The 26,809-nt window shown below is 42.1% G+C and overlaps 1 protein-coding gene across 1 annotated transcript in view; it reads left to right on the top strand.

Moving 5' to 3' along the window:
• Positions 1–26,809, top strand: part of LOC107192474 (lachesin-like) — a 55,667-nt gene that overhangs the window by 11,011 nt on the left and 17,847 nt on the right. Inside the window, exon 4 of the mRNA XM_015581736.1 lies at positions 2,989–3,116. Within this exon, the coding sequence (XP_015437222.1) occupies positions 2,989–3,116 (128 nt within the window). The remainder of the gene's footprint in view (positions 1–2,988; positions 3,117–26,809) is intronic.

Below are 26,809 nucleotides of genomic sequence, written 5' to 3'. Positions count from 1 at the left end.
CCTCCACCTATTTTTACCGTTTGGCCTCGCCTCGGTAGGTACTCGCCAATCTTCCCGTCGGATCGCCTGTCGCTCCCGTTTCACTCGAGGGTGAAAGGGGGAGGGGGGCGTTGCTCGTTAATTTTATTTTCTACGAAACGTCTATCAGGATTGTCTCTACGATCCGACATCGTTTCCTCCACCCCTACATTGCATCCTCCCACCGACAAATCGAGCTTACGTTGCCTGACGAGTCCCCAATTCCAAATCTGCTTTGAATTTCAATTACAACGTCCGTTTCATTTCTTTCTTTTTTTTTTTTCTTTTCGATCCTTCGCAACCCCCGTTCCGCATGCTCTGCCAGCCAATTTGTATTTGCCTCCGCGAAATGAACCCGGAGAAATAATCAGAGAACACAAAAGCCCCGCGGCTCGCGGCATCGCGCGTTCCCCCAGCCTTTTGTTGGCCCCCTGCACACACGCTCCTGGCGTTCGAAGAGTATTGAATTCGGACATGTTGGCTTCAAGGGAGCGTGTGTGTTCTTCCCTAGCTTTGAAAGAACCGCTTTTTTTTTTTTTGCACGATGGTGTTGCACCGCTCGAAATACCAGCTCGTCGATGAGTGGCCCGGTATTTCTTCTTTCTATCGAATATTTGTTTCTGGAGAGAATTGGCGTAACAAAACCGGGTGCCACTGTGCGTTTATCCCCTTGAGAGCGGGAAAATTCATCGAATTTGAATATAGTCATTGGTGCGCCTACTGTAACAGGTTTAAGTTCGATGAGTGGGGGTTTCGAAATTTTATGAAATTCCGAGTGAATTGTTTCGTGAAAGTATTAGTTCAGTAGAAATTTATTTAGTGATTGTACATTATTGTGAAGGAATAGAATGCAAAGTATAACAGTGAATGGTCGTACGATTAGTGGCGCGGAGCGACCGAATTTCACGCGGAAACGAATCGAAAAAGGCAGCGAGGGGTGGTTTTTATACTAGCCTTTACGGAAGAATTCATTTTTGCAAATTTGATTCTGAAGACTGATAGAGTGACGCGGTCGACTGTTTTCAATCATAATTCAACGGAAACTGGCAATCGACGATGAATAGAATATAAAATAAAATACCGCGGCCGTATTGTTTAGCGCGAACAAAAATCGCGTGTGACGGACAGACACGGTGGGCGTGCACCCCCCGTGAATTTTGAAAATGAATTTTACGACAAAGAGGGAATTATGGGTGCAGAAAAATGTCCCTTTATGCATTCGATTTATTTCCTCCCGTACTGCCATGGCGATCATACCGCACCGTACAAATGGGGCTGTCCTACGTACCGGGGTAAAGCACACAATATAAATTCTTGTTAAACTTTTAACGTTTTGTTCAATTCTATTTTTCCCTGTTTTTATTCAATTTTTTTCCCGAGCGTTGTTCGAAGAGAAATCGATTGATCGTGTATACACTGAATCCAGCCATAATCGACACGCAAATAGCCGCGTCACACGAAACGTTTACAATTATTGATTTATTGTTTGCATTGTTTCGCTGGATTTCGTCGTCACTTTTTCGGAATGAATGTATTCCAACCGATAATTTTAGATAACGTGGGTAGAGTATATCGATTGGTTCTGGTTTTGTAGATGGGAACTCACACTCTGAATTCATCCTCTCCTTTTATTCCATCGCTGTAGTCGTAGACTAATTATGAACCTAATCCAAGCTAATAACAGTTCTATCCCTGGCATGACACAGACAGATCACAGACTTAACTCGCACTTTAACCGAGCTACTGTTCTCAGTTCGAGTGAATATATTACAAGATTAGCTGCTTCCAAAAGTAATGGTCGCTGTAATAATCCAGTTTTCCGATTTTATTTTGCCGATGAAAAATTCCAACTTTGTCAAAGAAAATGTCAAAAAATTCCAGAATCTAACGGGGTAGGAATTTTCACGATTGTTCAGGATTAATAAAAACTTTAACTAAAAGGTGGTTACCTTTGTATACAACTTATACCAAAGAATTAAAATTGAGAAGTAATACAGTCATTCCTCGATGAATGCGGCACAAACAACGTCGTCATTCCACTCCGAAGTGGTTCCGAATCCGTCGATCTCATCGAGACATTACTGTAGATAAAAAAAAAGTTAGGTAATAATAATACTGAAAAGACAAAATCGATGGGGAGTCAGAAAGGACTCATGTATGCAGGGTTAAAGTTCGTGGGTTAGGTCTGGATTTATATTGAAATTAGATCTGGGCTAAACAGTGTTAGATCAGATTCAGGTCGTCTGGGCTAGGTCAAAGAAATTGTAGGTCACGTTCTCGTGCCACGGAAGTGATCATATATTCATAATAATGTTGAAAGTTCCAAGGTCAAGTTCTGCATGTCTAATGACTTACCAAACTTACGCCTTTACCTATATTATGAAGGACTTAGTATACTAACTTCGCATATAAAGCACACCATACACAAGAGCGTGTAGAAATTATTGTACGACTGTTTTCAGAAATGATTGCTTCATTATGTTTAAAGTCTAATTTAACTGATTTAGATTAAACTATTTTAATGACGTCACATGTGACGTTATACGTATTCTTGTATTCTCCTCCCTTTTCCATTTCAAGTGACTTACCTTCATCTCCAACTCCCATCAAAGATTGGTACTGAAGCTTCTGTACCAATGTAATTTTTCCTCTTACAGAACGTTACGCACAACGTCCATATCATAAGTTTTTAAAGTCTAAATATATTGTACCATTTTTACTGCTTATTCGATTTTTCCCAATTTATAACCTCAATAATCTCGATTTACTTTAACCCTTTAACGCCCAAATTCTTAAATCGTTATTTTAAAATTATGAGACTGATATATATGTTGTGTCTTGTTATTTTGAAGCGAAAAATATCGATATTAAGCCAACCTAGTTTAAAAAATTCTTTTATTTCTTTTTGAAAGTCATGCCCGTCATTCATACAATGTCTGTTCTAACACTGTCTGTCCTCTCATCCCACAGAGCCAGTCACGTCGATCGTCGGCGAGCCGGAGATGTTCATAAACAGGGGCAGCACGATGAACCTCACCTGCGTGGTGCGTCACAGCCCGGAACCGCCGACAGCCATATATTGGACCCACGATGACAAGGTAAGGTATTCTCTTAACCTCTTACCTTATAACATCGAGTCAGACTCGTGTGGACGTTTCCAAAATCATCCAAAAGTTTCCATTCATTTCCTTTGAATCGAAGTAAAATCTGTGGTTTGGAAAAACGCCACACTTTCGAAATATTGTCATTTGAAGAATTCTGAACACCAATTTCTCTTATTAGCAATATTTCCGTGTTTTCTTTTTACCATATAAATATATATTTCCTTCGCTTTACATAATATTCTTCTGTCCATTACATTGTTTCTTGTAACGTACAAGTTACATATTTATGTATCACTACTAATGCGGCATTTTCTCTCAGTCTGTTCATTGCAAACCATTTCTACTTACTACTATATTGAATACACGTGTTTCAGATTAATTTTCGAAGTCGAGTTTCTCGAAAACTAAGCCTTAAATGAAACAACTTTATTCTATATTTTGTTTCTATTTTTTCATAAGGAATCGCCTCGTACCCGCATGTACATGTTATTCGGCCGCACCCTGTATATGATCGCCCAATAATCGTGCTTCGAAGAAAAGACAGAAACGAAAGTGGGCCGGAATGTATGTGTGTTGGTTCGGTCGTGTTATTGATCACCATTAACGTGGACGAGCGTGTGACGTTAATACCCAGTTCTGAAGAAAAACCAACGGGGTGGACGGTTGGCTGGGTGGAATTATCAGGATTTTTATGTCGGGAATTTCGATGTGTATCGGTGGTCGCTGGTAGGTGCCGGGTAAAACGACCGGTTAATGACACGCCGGTAACGACGTTTCCCCGATAATTCGGAACGAATTGAATTTGTAACCGGGGGGGTGGAAAAGTTTCGCCCGCTCGCGACCGTCTCTCCCGGAACGACACGACGGCGCGGGGCGCGATAACGAGGGAATGAAATTTTCCGCGTAGGTGTGTACGTGAGTTATGAACATTGTTCGCGACGTGCGCGGCCCGTCGAGAGGAGTAGTCGTATCGGCCACTCGATTATATAATTTTACCCCAACTGGGTTAAAGGAATATTTGAGGAAAGCTCAGGCAAGGTTAATTTTTCCCTCTTTCTTTTTTTTCATCCCCTTGAAACTTTACGTCTCTCCCTCTGTTTCGTGATACACGCTCTTAACGATGAATACTACCCCTGCGCGCGCGTGTATATATTATAGGTGGACGCAGCGAATGAATCCGTTGAAACGAAAATTATTCGAGGCGCAGTAGTTTATGAAATGAATTATTCAATTATTTCCCGCGGGAACGGGCTTGGTATGCTGCCGACGATGCGAACAGACACGCCGTGTCTTTACGAATTTCCGTTCTCGCTGAATTTCGATCACCGCCACGAATTTCCGGAAAAGTTTGGCCCACCGCGACTTCTCGGAGGTTCTCGAGGTGTTCCCTGGTATCGTATTCAATTACCATGGTTCCTGGGGTTCTTTGATATTTCGTGCTATCGATACTGCGTACTTAATGTCGGTGTTTCGTTATTCGTTTCGTTAGCGAACCTTTGCTGATGACCGACGTTCGTACACACGGTTTTTCTTATATCGTATGTGTATAAGAGTAAACGTTCCCTTTTTATAGTTGTCCATTTGGGGCTGGTCACGTGATTATAGAGACCAATGGGTACGATTCGATTCCCCAGTGGTTTTATTCTGTCCCGTTTATCATTTACAAATATTCATGAACTACCGAAACTTGTTAATTTACAAAAAGTAATTATTATAATTTAATTGAATATAGTGTTTCCTTTTCATAATCATCCGTTTGAAAATGATGATGTGATTATAGAATGCAATGGGGGTGATTCAATTCGATGGTGGTTTACAAAATATTCATTATAATAATTCGTGGCGTAATTTTATCGGCCTATTTCATATTAATGGCAGTGAATCTATTACTAGAGTATAATTTAATATGCATAGGCAAAGGGCAAAATATATTACAAACTGAACTTAATCACGTGTCCAAAGGGATAAATTAATCTACAGCAATACAATATTTACCATAATCTGAACGTATGCGTGGAACAGATTAACAACTAAAATTGGAATGCATCATATTTCACCGAGGGTGAAGAATAAATAGTTATTATCAACATTTCTACCAAATACAAGTAGAATAAATATACCAACAATATGACGGAATCTTATCGCAGAAAACATCAAATAAAATATCTGCATATCCATACCGCGAAATTTATTCCTGTGTTGTGTCTGAATTTTTATAATTTTCCCAGATACAATACGTCGAGGATCGTGCGGTCGATATGATTCCAACGATGGAACGGTCGTTCCAAAATTTCGACGCATTTCACCGAAAAGAGTCACTCTGACGTCGTCCCAAGCGCCACGAATACCACCGCACCCTCTATAACTCGGCATTTCCGTGGATTCCGTATGCCCGGGGGCAATGAATAAAACTATCTATTCCCTCTATTCGCCCTTTCCTCCCTTGTCCCATTGTACACCTTCCTCCATTCCTACCCACCCGATTCATCCCCCGCTACTTTCTCCTTTCAATTCCTCGCGCGTGCCCCTTTTGTTTTCCATCTCCTTTACATTCTTTCCTTTTTCTCCATTCAGGCTGCATTGTCTTTCCCTCCATCCTCCTTAAGAGTGTCAGTTCTCTCTGGCAGCTCGCGCTTTGTGTACCACCGCGCGTCTGTCTTTACAATTCGCAGGCATCCACTGTCTTTCACATTTTTACTCCCGGCTCACACCACCCTCCTCCCTCCCCCTCGTGCCCATTATCTCTGTCACCTTCCTTACAACACCCCCACTTTTCCGCTATCCTTCAGCACATCGCACACACAATTTTCCAGCGTCGTTCCGCCATGCTCTGCCCCATCCTCCTCTCGCCACCCTCTACCTTCTCTCGTTTTCATCTTTTCTATCCCACCCCCCCCCTTACTTCCCTTTTACGCCCTTTCGTCTATCGACTTCAGAGTTTTCCTCCAATGTTACCTTCTCTGTCACTCGGTCGCCTCGCTCCTTTTCCACCTTGTTATTTATCTCACCTATCCCCTACTCTTTCCAGGAACCCTCCACTGTATCACTGTGTCTCCTCGCACCACCGACCATGTCCCATCCCCCCGCAGACAGTCAACACCTGCATCACACACCCTTCGTACTCTTTCGTACCTCTTCCGTGTAACCCATTCCCTCCTATGCTTGGTTCCTCCACCTTTACCTCTATTTCCCTCTCTGTTCCTTTCTCCGTCTTTTTTTTCCTCACCCCCTCAAGGGACTACTATTTTCGACCCCTGTGCACCTATTCTCTTCTCTCTTCTCTCGTCGTTTTTTGTCTTCCGATTATTCTCTCCCCATCCCGCTCTCTCTATTCTGGCTTCCTTCACTCGGTCGTCGGATGGAACTATTTTTCAGGAAACGCGCAGATTCCGCGGCAGCCCTCATTCATCCCTTTCCACCCCCTAATCTTTGGTACGTTATACAACGTTATTTTACTACTCTTCGAGCTCGTTTCGCGGCGCATATAATCGTCTTCGATTGGGAGACTAAACGTTCCTTTACCCCCCACCCTATGGTAGTCCACACACAAAGGGTTGAAAAGTTCACCATCCCCTCCGTGTGTCTTTCCTGATCCTGATATATAGTTACGTGCCAGCCGGTTCGGTTTTTCACTTGTTCGTTTCTTCGTACCGTTATTTCCCGTTACTGGTTCTCGCTCGATATATCGTACCCTCTATTCAATAAGGCAATGAATCAATTAGCCAATAAAAAAACTTTTTCCCCTCCGGCTTTCTCCTCGTTCTGCCAGTCGCCTTCGTCTTTTTACCTTCGACGAACTTCTTCGGTCGCTCTTTTTTACTTCCCACCCATCCCACAACCCTCCCCCTCTTCGTTTCTTTGTTGTTTCTCTTCCCCTGAACTACCCTCACGTCATTCCACCATTTTCTGTCTCTATCTTTCTCTCTCTCTCTGTTCGTTGATTAAGTCTGGCAGCACCGTGCCGACGCTACCGAGCGGAATGATCGAATCGGTCGTTCACCGATCCACGGGGCTTATGAATCAATTTCCTAATCACTCGATTACTCCGCCGCGGTGTGTCCCAACCCCCACCCTCCGCCACCCCGAGCGACCTATCCCCCTTCGAGCCTGTTACGTCCGCCGGCACTTCGTTAAACTTATTCGAACTCCGGTCCAGTGTTATTCCCTGCCGACCCTCCGTCCCCTTGCACCCCCTTTTCACGACTCGTTCGTACTTTCTGCGACAATACTTTGTTAGGCGAACGTAACTCCGCCGCCGACGTCTCTGACTCTTTCCTGTCGTACGATGACCCTTTTCATTTTTCGTTCGATGCACTGTGGATGGTGGGACCGAAGATTGATTAAGAATTTAGAATAATACGGCTGGATCCATGAGAAACTTGAGTTTGGAGGTTTGTCAGGTCATTGGTTAGTACGTCTGACCATTACCGACTATATCTACTTGTAGGAGATATGGATGGTGGAGTTTGGTTTTTTAGTGTTCTCAGTATTTTCTTGGTGTTAGTTTTAAATCTAATTTGGATGTTTGTTGGATTTATTTGTATTAGGTGTACCAATATGTTTTTAATTATGTCCCTGATGGGCGGGAAAAAGGGTACAAGTCAGAATTATTGGTTCTGCAGGGAAGTACTTATAATATTAAATGTGCTTCTCAGAGATATATTGTGAAACTCTGTATTCGTTCTATGATTATTCAATTAACAATATTCGTTACTTGTTACCCACTATTCTCTGCCAGTTAGACTAAAACAGAATATTGGAAAAATATTCTGAATGTAAAATGTATCGCTACTATGTTGGATCTATGGTTTATTACATGTATATTGGTACGCCTAGTAATATAGACACGGAAATGCTTTTCTGTTTACTTACCTCGTCGAAGAACATACAAGAATCAATTTTCTTCTTCAGCTCTTTCCTCGTATCGACGATTCATATCCATATAAGTCGAGTTGTCTGAGCACAAGTGCTGTGAGTATTGACTTTTTATGCGGAGAACATACATAGGACCAGCACTTGGAATTCTATACTGGACAAGTATTCTTGCCAAACTCCATCGTAACCAAAAACTCCTCGTATCTCGGAGAAATCATTTTCGATCCTGCATTTATACGACGTTCTTTCACCTTTAAAACAAACCTTTTGGCCATAGGTCCAAACTGAAGATCCCCTAGATTCGGAGGCCTAAGTCAGAGATCTCAAATATCTGTGGACAGAGGCTTCTATAAACCGTGGTCTAAGACTAAGGCTTTAAGAACTCATAGATCCAAGTTGAAGATCCCCTAGACCCAGATTAAAGATTTTCTATATCCGTAGACCAAGAGGTTTCTAAGATGCATAGGTCAAGTCCAAACAACAGATCCAAACTCAAAATCCTTACCATCTCTGGCTCAACCCTATGCAACCTAAAACAATCTAACACTCTCAAACAAACTTATTTCCCCTGTATCATTTTACTTCTACCACTATCCATCTCGAACCATCACCACAACACCCACAGATTAGTTCTCGAAGCTCGCCCGCATCAAATAGATAGGTCCAGGCTTCCCCCCCGAAAGTCCGACATTCGCGTGTCGGACACGTGGCCACGGACAATAGTTCCCCCGTCGAAGTACACCTCTTTCGCGCTATCCACCCCGTAGATGTTCGAGCGGAAACCGAATCAATATCGACGGTAAATAAATTGACTAGAAATTGTTGACGCAGCTCGCCGGTATACTTCGTGCCTCCCCCGCGTATTGGCGCTTATAAACGCCCCGGGAATCTGATCGGCGCGTAATATAAACGCGGATCGGCTCCCCGGGAATGTGATCAATGCGCCGCCGAGTGATCGCGAAAGTGGCCCTCATCCTCCTTCTCTTCGTCCTCCACCACGTACCCTCTGGTCTACGCGGACCGTTCGAAAATTTCACCGACCCAAAGAGATTAACGCGTTCCGATCGGACACGGGTCACCGATTCCGGGTCACGATACCGTGCAACCTGCGGTGTGTGTATAGAGGCCCGAAGGGTACAATGGTGGATTGTAAAAGACCAGTCAGGGTCACGATACACCGATCGCTCCGGGCCACGGCGGGTAGACCGCAATAGATCATGATACGGATCTGCGCAAGATGGAGCGTGGACCTCTTTGACCAGCAGCATCGGTTAATACGCTTGCAGTGAATAATCGAAGCAACGTGTCACAGTCCAGAAGCACAATTTAATATGTCGTACGGTTTTTTTTTCAGCTTGGACAATCGATAAAATTTTTAAATTAATTTTTATTTACGTGGAAGTAGATGAATGAGAAATATTTTGTCAAGTTTTAGGGGTTCTGTTCGGTGACATTGTAATTCGATAATAATGGTGCTGACGTCTTCGTGAAAGTATGGATTTTTTTTAGCGAATTTGGTTTCTATTATATTGGATAGAATTTCTATGCCAGACCAAATTTTCTATAAGACGTCTTAAATTACGTCTTAAGTCGTTATACATCGTAATAGGAGACGACGCTGTTAATGAGGTTTAAAACGTTCAAGGTCCTCATGAATCATAATCCTAGACGATAACGCAGAATAACTCTTAAAATATTTAAGTACTACAATATCCATAGTGATCCGCGGCGACGTACAGCAACAGGTTGACATTGTTCTATTACGGGTTATACTACTTTATAGCACTGTTATACGCGTGATTCACTTAACATCCTGCCACTTCTATACAACTATCTTTACCAAATTGATATTTCTCTCAAATATCCACAGAATAGATATAAATATAATCCGGTAATTCGGTCAAGAAAAATAAAAATACATCGTTGATTTCCACAAAAATATACAGGGTATTCCATTGTCCCATTAAGAAGAATCAAAACTTCGAGCTCAGTATACAAAAAGTACAAAGAAATAATAATAACAGCGAATACTTGTAATCAGAACAACACAGTTTTCCAATTTAACCACAGCCACGATTCACTTTAACTTTTACTCAACGAAATGTCTTCTTTAATCCCAATCATCTACCATTGAAATAGAAAATTATCAACTTAAAAAGTAAACAAAAAGTCTGCTATTGAAATTACGTTTTGCCTTTTAAAATTACGAAAAAATAAATACCGTATTCACAAACCGTGTTCTGAACAAGTTGATTTAATTTCTATGTGCATTTATTTATCTAGGTTCGCATTATATGTATATTCTCCCATCGACCCAATACCTTCTGCATTCTACCACCGCAAACAATTCGGTCATTACCGAAAAACAGGTCGAATAATTCTCTATTACGTCCCGATGTTTGTAACCATCGCCGCGAAACGAGAAGCCCGCGCACGAGAGTCACTGACAAAACGGTCGCTCTCCGCGTATCTGGAAAATTTCAACGGGAGTCACGCATCGCGAGACACATTATCGCGTACACGGTTTCGCTCGAACGTCCTGACAAAACAACCCGGTGCATTAATATTTAGCGAAACGCTCGGTGGAACGAGATATTTCCTTCCGGTTTCGGGGTGACCTCCGTTAACATTACCATAGCGTATCGTTGAACCGTCGACTCTATGTGCTCGCGGCGCAGAAACCAGGCTCGGGGCAAATTTATCCGCGGCTGTTTCTTTATTCGAAGCAATTAAGTGCGTCAACGGGAATACGTATTGGAAACTTTGCTGCGGAAGTGTTGCAACTCGAAAGGTATTAGTTTCTTAAGAAACGCAAAGGAACGCTCTGGACAGTAGGCCTGAAATTTCTGCCCTCCATTGACCAATTTATGAAGCTGAGGGATTATACTCTTGACTGTACTAAACGAGCCCTTGAAAACATTAATGGTGTAATTAAAACATTACACAGCATTAATGGTATAGATCATTTTTTTATGAATTTTAATTATTATCAGAGGAAAATAGCTTTAACTTCGTACTATCTTGTGCACAAATGGTGTATGTCTAGCTTCACTGATAACTCAACGGGGGTGGTGGGTATATCATCTCAATACAAGTTGACACTGAGTTGATATTCCAAACATTTAAATATCTCAGAAGCATAAGTACACTACCAGCCAAAAGTATGGTACCAAGTCTGATAATTAAAAAATGAGAAAAATATTATTCCACAATGTTATGATAAAACTAATCTGCTGATTCTGTAACTTTTATTACATCGTAACAGAATACAATAAATCATTGATGAGTGTTCGAAGGCTTCACGAGCATTGAACATGAAATATTTTATAAACCAATGGCTATGTGCGACTGAAACAAATAATATTCGCTTAAGAATTCCAAGCTTTATCGTTGTGCTAAACCTCATTAAAAAGTCAACGTTAGACCTGGGGATCTCTCGTTGTCAGTGCTGAGGAGCTTTCGACCAGTCATCGATAATTTCCTGTACATTCTGTTATGACATAATAAAAGTTACAAAAAACTGTTCCATCAGTGATGAACTGTGGTCTTATACTTCGGCCGGTAGTGTATTGACTTGCACCACTAACACCGTAAAGAACTCAAGTAGTGATTTAAAAACCTAGTTTTCCAAGTTAGATCGACTTTTGCAGCAAGTATTCGATATCATGGTAGCACATGACATTTTCTACACGCCCATTTTACGACTATTTTAGGTCTAAGGCGTCTTTAAGCCGTCTCCAAGGCGTCATTGTGCGTCATCTGGACATCGTATCGCGGCTCTGCAAAGATGGAAGGCAAACGAGCGTCGCTACACGCCCCGTGAAATCGAGCGGCGGTGCTTGTCAACGAGCACAAACATGGCCCCCTTTTTTTCCGATGGAAGCAATTTATCTGGAACGGCGAAAAGGGGCCTGTTTACCGTGAAAATCCGGTGGAACGATACCGGGTCCATCGCGACGCGATCGTTCGTATTCGTTAACGAACTGCAATCATCCACGCCTGCAAATTTCCAATTACTCTCGCCCGTTTCTCGTCTGTATGATGTTTCAACGGGCTACCTGCGAAATGAACCTCCCCCAACCCCTTCCCCCACCTCGTAACCGACATAAACACCCGGTCTCGTGAACGCGTTGACGCGTACACATAAGCGGGAATACTTGAATTAAAACCAAATTCTTTCTCGGGGGACGTGGGGGGAAACGAAATGAATCGATTTGTTGGGGTAATTTGCAGTTTGAATATTATTACGACTGTCTGTGAGTGTTTCTCTGCAGAATTATTTCAGTTGTGGTCGAACATGTTTGGACATTGGTATTTTTAATTATAGAGACAGTTGAGTCGATGGCTGAATCAGTTGTGACCCCCACTGGGATGGTATATGTACCAATTTGAACATTTCATTCATTTATTAGGATCATTTCATATCGGATCCCCAATCTCTTCAATGAATTATTGCACTAGATATAGAAGAGTGGTAAGGTGGATGCTCCAGTAAATGAACACGTACCAGTGAATGAACAGTTTTATATAGAAACGAGTACATTGACCTATTAAAATAAGCAAATGATGGAATATTGATTTGTTTTTAATTTGTTGTTTTATATTCAATCAGCGTTTGCCCCATTGGTCAGAAATGTTCATTTATTGAATATTGTTCATTTACAGGTGATATCTGTATTTTGTTTCTGTTTAACGAATGGAAATATTTTAATTAGAAAAAATGGTAGTAGTAATTATTTATTATACTTAATCGAATCGAACATGCATCTTTGTGATTTAAATATTCTAAGTGTGGGTCTAAACAGACCTGACGATTATTTTTTGTGTTACAAACATTTTGAGTTTTTTTTATACGATTTAATTAATAAACTTTAGCAAAGCATAGGATTGAGATAACGATTTAAGCAATTATGTTAATTGCTCCGGCGAGAACGTTAAAAGTACCAACTCAGCGGATCAGGCGAACCGTTCCCGCGAAATGCAATTTTCGACGAAAAACCGGAAAATCATTCCGAAACTTTTCCCGGCATTTTATGTTACATACCGAAAGTGTAGAACATTCGCTGGAACACGGTACACACAGACCACACGGCGGTTCGAATACTTTTGCTACTCTCTCCGTACAAAAGCAAACTTCCCGACACGTCGAGCCAGCCCGATATTAAAAAGTAAATTGCAATTTTCAATATTCCACCTCGTTGCAATTTACGTTTCAATATCCAAGCTCCTTTATTTAATAAACCAACAGGAGTGTATGAATGGAGGTCCAACGGTGTACAGATTCCTCGCACGTTATCGAATTTCACAATCCATTATCAAATCAGTTTGATTCAATATCCCTTTCACAACGACAGATACTTTCAGATCGTACGCAAAAATCACCACGTGTCATTTGTAAATGTCGTCACGCGCAATTACTCACGTTTCAGTGTCCAAACACCTTTATCTATCACAACGGGAAGACCATGAACGAAGGTCGATCAGTGGACAGATTCCTCGAACCACGTCGATTTTCATAGTCCATTATCGAATCAGTTTCATTCAATATCCCTCTCGAACGACTGACATTTTTATTCGAAACGAAATATCGCGACGCCACCATTTGTAAATGTCGCCTCGTGCAATTACTCAAGTTTCAATATCCAAGCTCCTTTATTTAACGAAACGAGGAGACCACGAACGAAAATTCAACGATGTACAGATTCCTAGAGCATTATCAAATTTCATAATCTATTACACTGTTCAACACGTCCGAAAATAATGAAACTAAACCCGGTTCGTTGTGTTAATTAAAGGTTGCTGAACACGATGCTGGTTTTATTTTTCATCCTTACATGACACAAAGTTTAGCTTCTTAGATATAAATTTAGTGCTGTTCAGTTCGATTCATCAACCCTTCAACGCTCAGGCCCTTAAAACGTTATTTTAAAATTATGAGACTAATATATGTATATGTCGTATTTTGTTAATTTGAAGTAAAAAATATCGATATTAATCAACCTATTTAGAAATATTTAAAAATTTATTTTTAACTCTTTCATGGGGAAAAAATTATTCCTCGCGATTAGTTAAATGGCCCCAATACGTGCATTTCATCTGGACTTTCACGATCAAAACTCTTGGAAATATGATTTTTTAGATGCGACGTATACATCACAGTGGACGTCAAAGGGTTAACCTGAAACGTGTGTGTTCGTTATGGTAGTAAGTAGAAACGGAATGCAATGAACAGACGCGGAAGCCGTGTCTAATTAAATTGTATGCGTATCCAGTAGATTTTCAAATTTAATTATCTTGAAAACGAAGGCTTCAGTTAAAACAATATTATTGTTAGAATACACGTTTCTTACAGCTTCATTTCTTTTGTTAGTTTATCCAATTTGCATTATAGTACAAAGTAAAATTCTATCGAAATATCCAGCTGTCGTATATTTACAATTAAATAGTACTTATTTTAACCTTGTATATTTACAATCAAATTAAAAACTTCCTCACGTAAATTTATCTTATATTCTTACGTATTCAGCAATTAAAAATCAAGTAAACAAAAACCAATTTCACTCCATTATTTTTAGAATTTTGAAAATTTCGTCGAACAGTCTTGTCGAATCAGTACCCCAGTTCTAATTACTGATGCTTTGTATTGGTAACCGAAAAATCGGGACGCGCCATTTGTAAATGTCGCCTCGCGCAATTAGCGCGCGTATTCGATCTCGCAGCGTGCTGCTGAAACAAACACCGATAAAAATAAACAACGGCGGCCGATCAAACGCGCGAAAGAATACCTCGGGGCTACCAAAGCGCGGGCTTTTTATCCGGCAACATTTCTCGATATCACTGATAAATTCGTGTTCTGTGTGTACCTGTCGTGCGCGTGGAACGATTAAAAACGAGACCACGAAAATGCGTCGCCACACAGTGTGTTTGTGTGTCACCTCGTTTTGCTTCCAGGTACACTGTCGTTCACAAGTATTAGGACACCTGGTCCCAATAAAAATGACACATTGGACCACTTTTATTAATATACATTAGCATAAAGCTGCGTCTACACTACAAAACATAACACGTTATACAGCAAAATGATAAAACTCGTCAAAAAAACAGAAAGAAAAATGTTACATATCACGATGTTGCGTAACATGTTTCGTGTTACAATATCAAGTTACATGTTACCCATCAAGTGTGACTCCATTATTAACAACGAGATGCGAAATCTCATACAAATCTGTTACAGACTCGTCCGAAAAGGTATAATCTTGTATAACAAGTTATGAAAACATGTTGTATGGCAGTGTTATATAACAATTTGTTATTTAACACTGTTCTTCTATATAATGTAAACGCATCTTAAGTGTTGCCGATAAAACTTTAACATCCCCTAAAAAATATTATTTTAGACCTACATCATTTCGTAATGCCTCGGTTACATTTATTTCATATTCGACAGGTGTACTGAAATTTATGAACGGGAGTGTACACGTACCCGAATCGAGCGACGATCGCATAGAAAACGAAACTCAGGTGCGAAAGGGAGGTTGGGACATTTTCAAACATAATTATACTGTGCACCTTTCCGCGCGCCGTTTTCATAGTTGCCGGATCTTGTGTGTCTTTCAACGTCCTCGGCCCCATTCCGCGCGCGTTTCTCACCCTCCGACACCCCTTTCTCCTTTCACCCCCTCGCCGCCCCGTCATTTACTACGACTTCACTGCCCCACCTCCAGCCCCGGGTTTCCTCTTCACTCTTTTTGATTTATCTAGTCACTGTCACGCCGCGTTTCCCCCGTCCCGTTTCATGCGAATGCTTAAGTTAACGACTGCTGTCAGTTTCGTTGCACTTATCTTTTGTGTGTGCGTACGTATACCTTTCATTCTTTTTTTGTCCACGACGCGCGAACGAAGACCCCAGGAGTGCTTTAAATCGGTCCACGCTACGAAGCGGACAGTTTTTTCCCCGTAAAGCTCGCGCGGCCGAATAAAGTCCCAGAGGGGAGCTTCGAGATGTTAAAATACTGGGCTGATGTACGGATAGGCCGAAGCGAAAAACACGGTGACGTATAACACTCGATATCAACGTTGTACCGGGGGGATCCGCTTCGTTGAGTTTTTCGACTTCGCTCGAACGGACCGGAGTGCGCTCGTTAACGTCGGCGGTTCGTATCCGCTTCAATTAGCGTTACCGGAATTTTTTTAGCGGACCGTTTCCTGCGATTATTGTCGCCGGGAAAAGTTTCGAAGTTCCCGTCGTTGCTGTTTTATACTAATTAGGTGTCACCGAAAGGAAACGTCGAACGTTTCAGCTTGCAGAAAGTGTTTGCATTTAGGTGATATTTAATTATCAGGGTATCAGTTTGTAAATGTTGCTCGGAGGATGTGATTGGAGTGGGCTCGTTGGAAAGATAACTTAGATCATGTAAGAACTGAAAGATTCGAATAGATACAGCAGGCTGAAATTATTTCAACCCAGAAATGGTAGATCAGAGTCGGATTAACCAAAGACGAAAAGAATGGAATTTTATGAACCCAAAGCACAAAGTTCCATCAAAGTCCACTCGTAATCATCCGAGTGTCATTTCCCCGGTCAGTCTCCTCTTCCAGTATTAAAAATCAAATGGTGACTCGAGATGAAACTTTTTTACTGTCACTCCCTCCCCCCTCCGACCCTTAATATCAAAACGCTTATAGGGCAAAAGTTTTCTTTACGGCGTCGTTCTTATTTACGACGATCCCTGACCAGTAAACTCTATTCCCATGGCCCATCTTCTCGAGAATATTCACAGTTACTAATAGCCCGCCTGTTTCCTAGAAACGCCACGGCGGAACCAAAATGAAGAACTGTACACTCCGGAAGGGAATAGTGTCTCTTTCGTTCCGTCTAATATTTCTCGAAGCAATTGAAATTTGTCCACGAGTGAAGTTTGCGCGGTGGCGAGTGGAAAAATTGAATTCCCACGAGACGTGCGCGTTTCCTTCGCCCCGGTGTCTCCGGTGTGTCCAACTCGCCACTTCGTTCTTTCCTCGCCCCGTTTCATTGTATCCTCGTCCACGATAATTGCTCGCCGGTTTATCGTATAGAATATCGCGTGCGTATAATCGGACCCATGCTGAAAACGACGTCGTTCCCTTTTTTCTCTCTCTTGTACGCAGCGTCGAGTAGACGGTCAATTAACTTACTAACGAGAAAAGACTCCATTGGATAGCGTACAATGCTTGCTCGCACGGCCCGCTCCCGGAAATCTGAATAGTCATGAACGGCAGCTCGCAGTCCCAGGCATTCACCTAACACCCTTGCGCCCTACAAACAGCCAGGAAGTGGACCCTTTCCCGTTGGATATACCGAACCGAGTTTCGCCGCGCCTTGTTAGGCATTCTACGCCATGTCCCGACGTAATGGAAATGCTTTTTCGCGCCTATCAACACACACACACACACACACACACGTGAATAGATGCTCGAGAATCGTTTCAGGAGGTTACTAGAGAGGACGTGATCAGTTCTTGTACTCGGTTCAAGAATTTGCAAATATAGGAATGTAAGTAGTTATATGTTCCAGGGCAATGTATTCTTCCGAGACGACGTTTGTACGTCGCTGGTCTACTTATGAAATAATAAGACAGTTAAGCCTCTCGTATATGAACTAATAGGGAGACATTCGGATAAAGGAACTTAGTGGATAATAGAACAATCACTTCTTTGATTATAAACTTCGTTCATTTACACAGAGAAAATTGACGGTTCGTTTAAATATTTCTGCATCGTACATCCTTTTCGGATGCTATGTTAAAGAAATATTTCAACATTATCCCGTAGAATTTGATCGAACAGAACAAATGTACCGGGTGATACAAAAAAGGGGTTTATAACTTCTAGGATAGATAGTACTCGGCAAATGATGACAAAGAGTCCTGATAAATATAGGGCGAAAAATGAATATTTTCAAATATCACTCAGACATCTGACACTTGTTTAACGAATCAATCTCCTAACGTAATTCCCCGAAAAAACATACCCAGTCGTACAGCCCTGCAAATAACTTATACCAGAAATAAAACGATCGTCGTACATCCACCATGCTTGCAGTAGACTTACCCAGTTGATATAACATCAATAGAAACTATAGTTAAGTTAATTTAAGTTACAATCGTAAGATACGGCTCTAAGACAGCTTCATTCCCATAACTTTCCTCCTCGAGGAAGGTTCTTTTCACTTTCCACGCGCGAACGATCCTCCGCCTCTCGGTCACGTAAGGAACATCCTAATCGTACGATACGAGCTCGAGCACCCAGGAGCAATTTTCCGGAGGTGTGCAAGTTCGTCGCGTAAAAACGAACGTACCGTAGTTATATATATAGCCTCGTATTAACGTAGGGTATTAACCGTTGATACTAAACGAGAAGGACGGCTGCGATCAACATTAGAACGGATGTTAACCCTTCGCGACGGAAGTGCGCCCAGAGGTCAGGGTCGGGTCCCCAACGGGTAGAGACATTCTAACGGACACTTCCGGTCCCATCCTCGACGGAGACAGTTTCTCGCGCCGTAAAAGTCTTTCCAACCGTTTCACCGATGGCTCCAGTGGAGATAAAGTGGACAACATGAGCTATAGGGAAGGGGATGGGGGCGGTATCGCCGGTTTGGACGTTCTCTGGCTCGCAGTTTTCCGAATGTCCAATTTGCTGTCCGTGTCGCGTGTGCAGGTAGACAAATCGTGGTGGGTTAAATCTTGATTCCAACCCGGACAGCCATGCTGGCTGCAAGAGAGAAACAATGTATACGTCTTATAAATGAATGGTTGCTGTTTCTACCCCCTTCCCGTTGCTGAAAGCGCCCCCATATCCGTGTCGCCAGTCGGGGGACGTGACAAATGTTATTTTCCAAACTGTGACCAAATAAACGCGCTTTCTGATGCTCGTGGGAACGCGTTCTCGCGGGGGTTATCGATAATAGGCGAAAGTTTCGGGTTCCTGGGCATGTTTCTTACTGGAATCGGTAAGCAGACATCATGGATGGTGCTCGAGTAGCCTACGGACGAGGGGACCGGGTCACTCGAGACCGATTATTTTTATTGGTTTATTCGGAAAGTTCGTGGCATTTTTAACCCAGAGGTCGCGGTTGATCTGACAGATACACGTGGAAGATGAGCCTGAATATGAAAGTGTAGAGGAAGAGGATATTATTGAATTGCGTTCAGACGGTTCAAGGTATTTCTGGGTGGCGAGACCGAAGATGAAAACGAAGATGTCGAGTATTCTCTTTTTTGAAAAATATGAAACCTCAGAATAGAGAAAAAGATCTATAAGTAGTTTACAATTACGTATTCTGTCGCTAGAATACGTCGCAACCTCTGGAGGGTTCAGGGTGGACTTACAGTATACATATAATTTTTCAAGTCATATCACTATCTTATTTAATACGTTCTCTTACAATCTCTGTCCATTTTTAAAATTAATTTCATCGTACCAGTTGTATACAACTTCGCTTGTTTTAGCCAAAGAAAATCTTCAAACTGCTTCTAGATGTGTTTTTTTCGAAATTCTTTTTTCTTGTTACGATATTCTAGCGTTCTAAAGGAGTAATCGTCTGATAATGCGAAGACTAATTAACTGGCTACTCGCTATAAAATTCTCCAGTCGAAGTTATGCAATGTTTCTTTTACAAATTTGATAGAACGTAATGAAAATGGATTTTTCGCTTGTTCACACGTTTCATAAAAAACGAACCTACGTCAACGATAGCCGAATAACCCAACGTAGTCATGCGCCGTCGTGCGACGCCAGGTCAGTTTAATCTCATGCAACCTCTTTCACGACCGCACCCATTCTAAAACCCTATCATAAATCTTCCAAGGGTCAATGAGCGTCGGGGCCATCCACTTTCGACTCCACTTAAAACACGTTGACGCTAACAAATACGACAAGCTGAAGGGTTAATATCTTCTAATTTTCGTAGCATGTTCTGGATTTAGTGTCCTCGATTCATCCCTTATAGCGCAAAGGTGGACCACCCTCAAGGTTTTAGTGAGCACAATTTCACACTAGTGTCTTCAGAAGATTTTCTCCACGTAAAAAAAAGATGTTTCAGATGTAGAATCAAGAAATAAAGTTCTAAACAAGTACCATTATCTGGGGCCATTTTCCTCCCCCCCTTCCCCTCCCCTGAGGTAAAAAAGTGGTCTTTACCCTACCTTAGTGGAAAAAAATTGAATTTTGTCCCCACCCCCCCCGAAGGAGAAGAATAATATTGTGAAATTTATCTTAACATCAATTTTGCCCCCACCCTTCTCTCGACTGATAATCTGGCCCATGGTTGGTTTCAAGTATCATTTTAAGGAACATTTACACATTACACCTTGTACTTATCAATTTCTAATCCATCACGAAGCACACGAGGCATTAAGTTAGTCGATAAATTTTTTACAAAAACGGTCACGAAGCCATCGTACGTACGTAGCGAAGTCTCTTTGAGGGTACTCGAAAGTAACTCAAGGAGCTGAATACTCCTCCTTATTTACGGGCGAGGTGGGTGGAAGGGAATCGTCTCTTTCTCCTCGCAGTCGTACAAATTGAAGGGAAAATAATCACCGTGGATCCCGAGCTAGCCAGAGAAAGAGCCTCTTTATACGAGCCCAAGAAAAGAGACAGGCCCCTTCCCCCCCCCCCTCCCTTTTCGGTAGGAAATCGACGTAGTTACGGGCAACGGCCCAGGATCTCTGATCTCTAAAAGGACGACGATCCCCAACGACACGTCGAGGGCACTCTGATTTCGCGAGCGGCTGAGTGTTCCGTATATTGACAGTTACATTTCCTGATGCCTGCGCTGCTGTTCTTCAACGTGTTGCGCGTTACGTATACACTACGACACCCACCCCCTCCAACCCCCTTCGCCAACTTTCTTGATTTTCCTCCCCTTTTTTTTCCCTTCGATCTCGTGGAATCCAACATTTCACCGACCAACGTTCAGACCGCACCGTTACATACTCGTATTTCGACGGGGGAAACTGGCCGTTTGGAAAATTGGGGGTGGCAATGCCATGACCACTGGGTAAAGCACGCCACGGGGACGTTTCGGAAGAGGGGCAGAAAATTCTGCGGTAGCATTCTATGAATACTAAATAGACCGTGGATCTCTTTCCTGTTTTTCGATTGCTTTTGGATTTCGCCCTTCGGGATACGGGGACCGTCAGAGGTGACGGCTGGGTCGTTTGTGACCCGTAACAGGTTCTTAAAAATGTTGTATACAAATAAAAAGATACTCGAATTGTGTTTATAAGTCATAAGAACGTAACGGTTAAAATAAATGTATTTATGTTATTGAAAGGTTTGAGGGATTGAAAATGGAACTAAAATGGTAAATTGTAATTATTTAACATTTCGAGTCGGAATGGAATTGCTATCTAATGATTGTTCATACAAGGAATGTATCTCAACAGATTATGGTACGTTTGTTAAATAAAGCATCTATCGTCTAGACGCCAGAATTAAGTTCCCGCCCGAAATTGCCATGTACGATAAACCGCGCCAAGGCATTTATTTGAATACACTCTGCAAGTCGCATCTTCCCTATAGCTCCATAAAGCCCCTGCAGTTTAATGATAAAAGTTTAAAAAAAAAAGGTCTTTCGCGAAACACGAGCAAAATCCTCGGAATTTCCGATAAAACTAATAAATATCATGTTCCGAAAGATTTGTCCTTTTTACAAATACATCTGCGCGCGAGCCTGTATTAACGTTAATTAATGGCGCGCGTGATCAATCGGAACGGGAAATATTCCGCATTTCGAGTAACCACGGTAAATAACGGGCACGAAAACGCGACGAAAGGGATGATTCTTGTTTTTTTCGTTTGTATGTATAAAAACGAATTTTCATCGTTGAAACGCAACTGTCCCGGCTGTTATTAAACAATTTCACACAAATATCAGCCGTTTTCGGTTACGCAGCTTTACTATCAGAACAGGCGGATTTTGTATTTTAACGATTTCAACCTTGTCCCCGGGATTAATCGTCAGAACGGCGCGCGCGTGCTACCCCGCCGACGCGGAATTGGACCGCGTCGCGCGACGTATGCGCGCGGAAACGATTGAATTTTTACAATAAATGTACTCACCCGGTGAACGACCGTCCAGCTGGCATGTAGAACAATCGACGGACCGTTTCGAAAGCGTGTTGTCGCGAGAACTTGTAAAACGACGAGGGGGATGAGTTGGGAACATTGGGGATGAAGCGATCTGTTCGCGGAAACGAATTGACGTCCTTATGCGATTCGACACTTGGTGGAATCTGTTCAGTAGCCTTTTATTGTAATAATAATTAAAATAATGATAATAATAAATAGGGGAGAGTTGCCTATACAGTAAATTCTCGATGAGTGTTCGAAGGTTCCTCGGCACTGAACATTAAATATTTCATAAACTAATGGCTATGTATATACTTCATTATAAAGTCTGCGTCACACCTGGGGTTCTCTCCTTGTCAGTGTGCCTTCGAACACTTATCGAGGATTTACTATATTGGACCAGCTCATAGATCGGACCACTTGTGTATCTCGATAAAGAAATATATTTACAGTGTTTCCATTAGCTACATTGATTTACATATTGTAACATTTTTTCAACACGACAAATACAGGATATAATTTAGATGTAATGCCTATCGTTTTTTCCGTTTCTCTTTGCATCCTGCGATGTTTTATGCTTCTGTGGGAGAGAAACATAAAAAAGTGGTGCAAAATAAACAACTCTCCCTTAGTAGTAACCTATTTAAAGCTTGTGACCTCCGTAATTTTTACTGTTTCCATCACCCTCTGGGTCTTTCATGGCCAGACTGATTGTTTTGTAGCTGATAGGCTTCCAAAAAATCTGAAAAAGTTCAGTGATACTTCCTAGAGTCTCTTCATTTTATTGCATTTTTCAAGTTAAGGAACGTTATAATTGCATAAACATCCGTAGTCTAGTTATAAATGTTATCACAGGACCGTTGGTTCTGTTCTCCATAACATTCTCACGTGAATAAGTGCTAGGTATCCATACGAACAAGACAAATGATGTGGACCGTCGAATATGAAATGTTCGACACACGTCCTAGCGCATCGCCAACGTTATACGCGCGTAAAATTTAACGGACGTAGCTCATGTTACTGCGATCCCTATGCAAAACAATGTATAACGCTGCGACGAACGTTACGACGTGCGTATCTTAACGTCCGTCATTTCAACGCCCCTGTGAGCTCAGCTAGACACCACTGACGTGTAGTGCCGAAAAGGTTAACAAACACGAACATGCATATCCTAAAAATTTTTTTTTTAAAAAAGTGGTTACAAAAAATGTTACATTAACCAAAACAATTTTCGAGTCGAACAGCTAGTAGTAGAATAATCTAAGCTGATCACGTTTCCTGGTCTATGTTGTAGATTGATTTAATTCTCTAATCAAGAGATTACCGTGGCCACTGTTTCAGTCTTTGTGTTTTTAAGCATATGGTCCAATTACACCCTTTGCGAATGGTACTTTAACCCTTGTGTAGGTAACCGGGTACCCAGGTACCAATTTCTAAATTTCCTTTCACAATGTTTTACCTTCTTCTCTAAAACAGCACATGGTAAAGTATGAAAGTAAAATTACCTATGTTTATCTAATCTGTCAGAATAGGAGTACTCCGATTGCTCAATAACCGTGAATATTTTGGTTGCCCACACAAGGATTAAGATGGTCGCTGCGACTTTGGTTCGAAATTTACAATAGGACGTTTTGTCATTGCACGAAGGTATCCTCGAAATTTCGTCGAATATTTTCGCCACTTCCGGTAGTACCGCGCCATTCCACCGATAAACAATCCCTTCCCGAAAAGCCAGTTGCCAGAATCGTTCCCCGGCTCCATCCATAAACAACCATTGGCTCGTCCACCGGGTGCTCCGTCGGTCGTACGCGTCGTCGTTGCGACGGAATTAAAAATAACCGTCGGTTCGTGAGCGGACATAAATTAATTGCCGCGAATGGCAGATGTTAATGACAAACAACGACGCGTCCGTTTAATGTTCAATTACCAGAATGCGGCCGAAAAACCGGACGGACGACGAAACGACCGTAGCGAGCGAGCAAGCGCAAAGGGTAATGATGGATGGGCAGGGGGAGGGGGGTGTGAGGGGTTGGATGGTTGAATGGAGGAAACAATTACGGGAGCTCGGAAGAAAATGAAAAACATTTATTTAAACCGTGCAACAATACCGTGGCGAAAAGTTGGTGACGCACAAAGGGCAACGGGACAAACAGAATGTCATTGACAAACGGTATTGGGGTGGGGGTACAGAGTGTATAGTTAGAAATGAATCGTGGCGCACCTACCAATAAGGCTGGTGGTAGGCTGACGGAGACAGTCCCCTTCCTGCACGTATGTGGAAAGAAAATGGTAAAATGAAGTCGTCGACCGTTAGGTACCGTTGTAATTACTGGAACTCCTTTTTACGCCCCGGGGACAAATCTTGGCCGGTTCCAGAGTTTACGGTGACTCTTTCTCTCGTTGTGTAGATCCTCAATCCAGTTCATTAGACGCCGCTCGGATGTAATAGCCCCCGGTCGTTAAGGGTCTTGAAAAGGTCCACGAACGTGCGCGCACGTCGGATTAATACCGCTTGGGGAATCGGTTCCGTTTGTTTCGCGGGAGGAAAAGAAGCTGAACGGCCGACCGGGAACGTTTCATTATGTCCTCCAGTGGCTCTTCACAATGCTCTTGAAGACGTTCGCCTTTTCGACGTCTTGCACAGTTTCTCGTGCGCGCGCATATTCGTGTTTCCTGTCTCGCGATATCGCTGTCCCTCAGAGAGAGATTTTCTGTTATGGTAACTTTGTTGTCCCCCTTGATCCTGGATCCTTGCGCGAAGGAGGGTAACGGGATCTTCTTTGTGCCTGGAACGAGGGACGACCGCAGGTATTTGGGGTAAAAAGTGGGCGGAGTTATTCTCCACGGTGATACCAAGGTGATAGCGAAGGAGGGACAAATTTTATCGTCTAGATGCAAAGAGCGAGCGAACGGTGAAGGACTTGTTGCTTGTCGGTTGTATACTGTGAATGTGAATATTTGTGAAACGTCGCGTGAAGTGATAGTGCGGCGATATATTTTTGAGTGAGCGAACATGATGGGGTGTTGTGTCGTTTGGTGTATCGTTGGCTTTTCTTTTTATATCTTCGAGAATTTTTGAATTTAGTAAAGGCACATTTGATAAATTCTTTTAACGGTATTGTGTGTTTGTATCATATGGGTAGATCGATGCAGGGGAAGGAAATTGGGGAAGTGCTATTTACAGTTTACTATCAGGACATAATATAAAATTATAGTGTTAGAAATGTTATATTCCCTTCGAAACTTATTATATTGCATTCGGAAGCTTAAGATAATCTTTAGATAATTGATTTCCAATGTTTTCTTTTAATGTAATTTTGTTTTGAATTCTATACTGAGTACGGGGTAAGCTACGTGAAGTCATGTTTGTGCCTATTTTAATGAGTCTAATACAATTATGACAAAAATTCGTTAGAGATCAGTATAAATTTTACAAATGGACTAGTATACATTCGTTTTAGACCTAGTTGAACTTTTAACAAAACATAAAACATAATATCAGTAAATTAATCGATAAAAATTTGATTTAATAATAACATTCCACAATCGAGTAATAACAAATATGCGCAGAAGCAAAAGTTAATTGACGGACAAGAAGAGGTCCCCAGGTATAATGCTGTCGTTTTTTTATCAAGTTTAGAACTGTGATAGTGCTTGGAATTCTCAAGTCAATAATATTTGTTTCGACCGCACGTGGCCATTAGTTTATGAAATATTTAATGTTCACTGCCGAGAAGTCTTCGAACACTCATCCATGATTTACTGTCCTTATCGTATAAAAATTTAGTTACACCTCCAGTGTCTTAAATTCATAATACACGATACACGTGCCCTTCAAAATAAACACAAACACACAGCGACCTTTCAAAAGAAATACAAACACAATGACCTTTCTAGACCCCGACCGGACACCTCCATCAAACCGCAACAAAACAAACTGCCAAAACCCTCGCGAGAACCGAGGGCGAGGCGCGTCTACGAAGCATCCAGCCACGAAATTACCCTTTTATAAATTCCCGCGTTGCACTTGTAGCACCCGGGATATGAAGAACTACTTTAGCTCGTCTGGAGGCGGTGTGTCGGGAACTTCTCGCGGCAGAAGGGACCAAAACAATCACGAAACTTTTCCTAATGTCGCGTAATGTTCTTCGCTCCTGGAATATCGTGTATCCCACCTCCCTTTTCCTTCATCCCCCTTCTGAAATCCCTCCAACGTTATACCCAAGGTAGTAAACCACTCCTTTTGTTTCCCCGAGCTACAATTTACGGATAGAAACAACCAGCTCGTAACCGTGGTCTATCTAGCCCTCCGCCCTTTCCTCCCACGGTAAGCTTCTCGTTTCGCGAAAAATTACACGCCTCGATCTCCCGTGGAAGCGTAAGCGTAACGACGAATTTAAGCGGCGGAAGCCACGCGATCGAAAGATGATATAACGTACACTGCAGACCGCGGCGCTGGGATTGTATCGATTCCGGATTGGATTTATAGTCGCCTCGATAACATTTACTTATGGCCTCGAAATGCGAAATTTCGCGCGGGATTCAGCCCCACCGAGGGTTTAGTCACGCAACGGTATATCATCGTCCGGTTACGGAACTTCTTATCCCGCGGAAAATATCATTCCCTCTGATTCCACGGTTTCGAATCCCCATCCCCTCCCTCTCCCAGGAATGATAGATGCGGCCCTCCGAGCTCT

The sequence above is a fragment of the Dufourea novaeangliae genome, unplaced genomic scaffold (assembly GCF_001272555.1).
Source record: "Dufourea novaeangliae isolate 0120121106 unplaced genomic scaffold, ASM127255v1 scaffold7, whole genome shotgun sequence".
NCBI classification, from domain to species: Eukaryota; Metazoa; Arthropoda; class Insecta; order Hymenoptera; family Halictidae; genus Dufourea; species Dufourea novaeangliae.
Note: the sequence above shows the minus strand (reverse complement) of the source record. Positions and strands in the feature narration are given on the sequence as shown.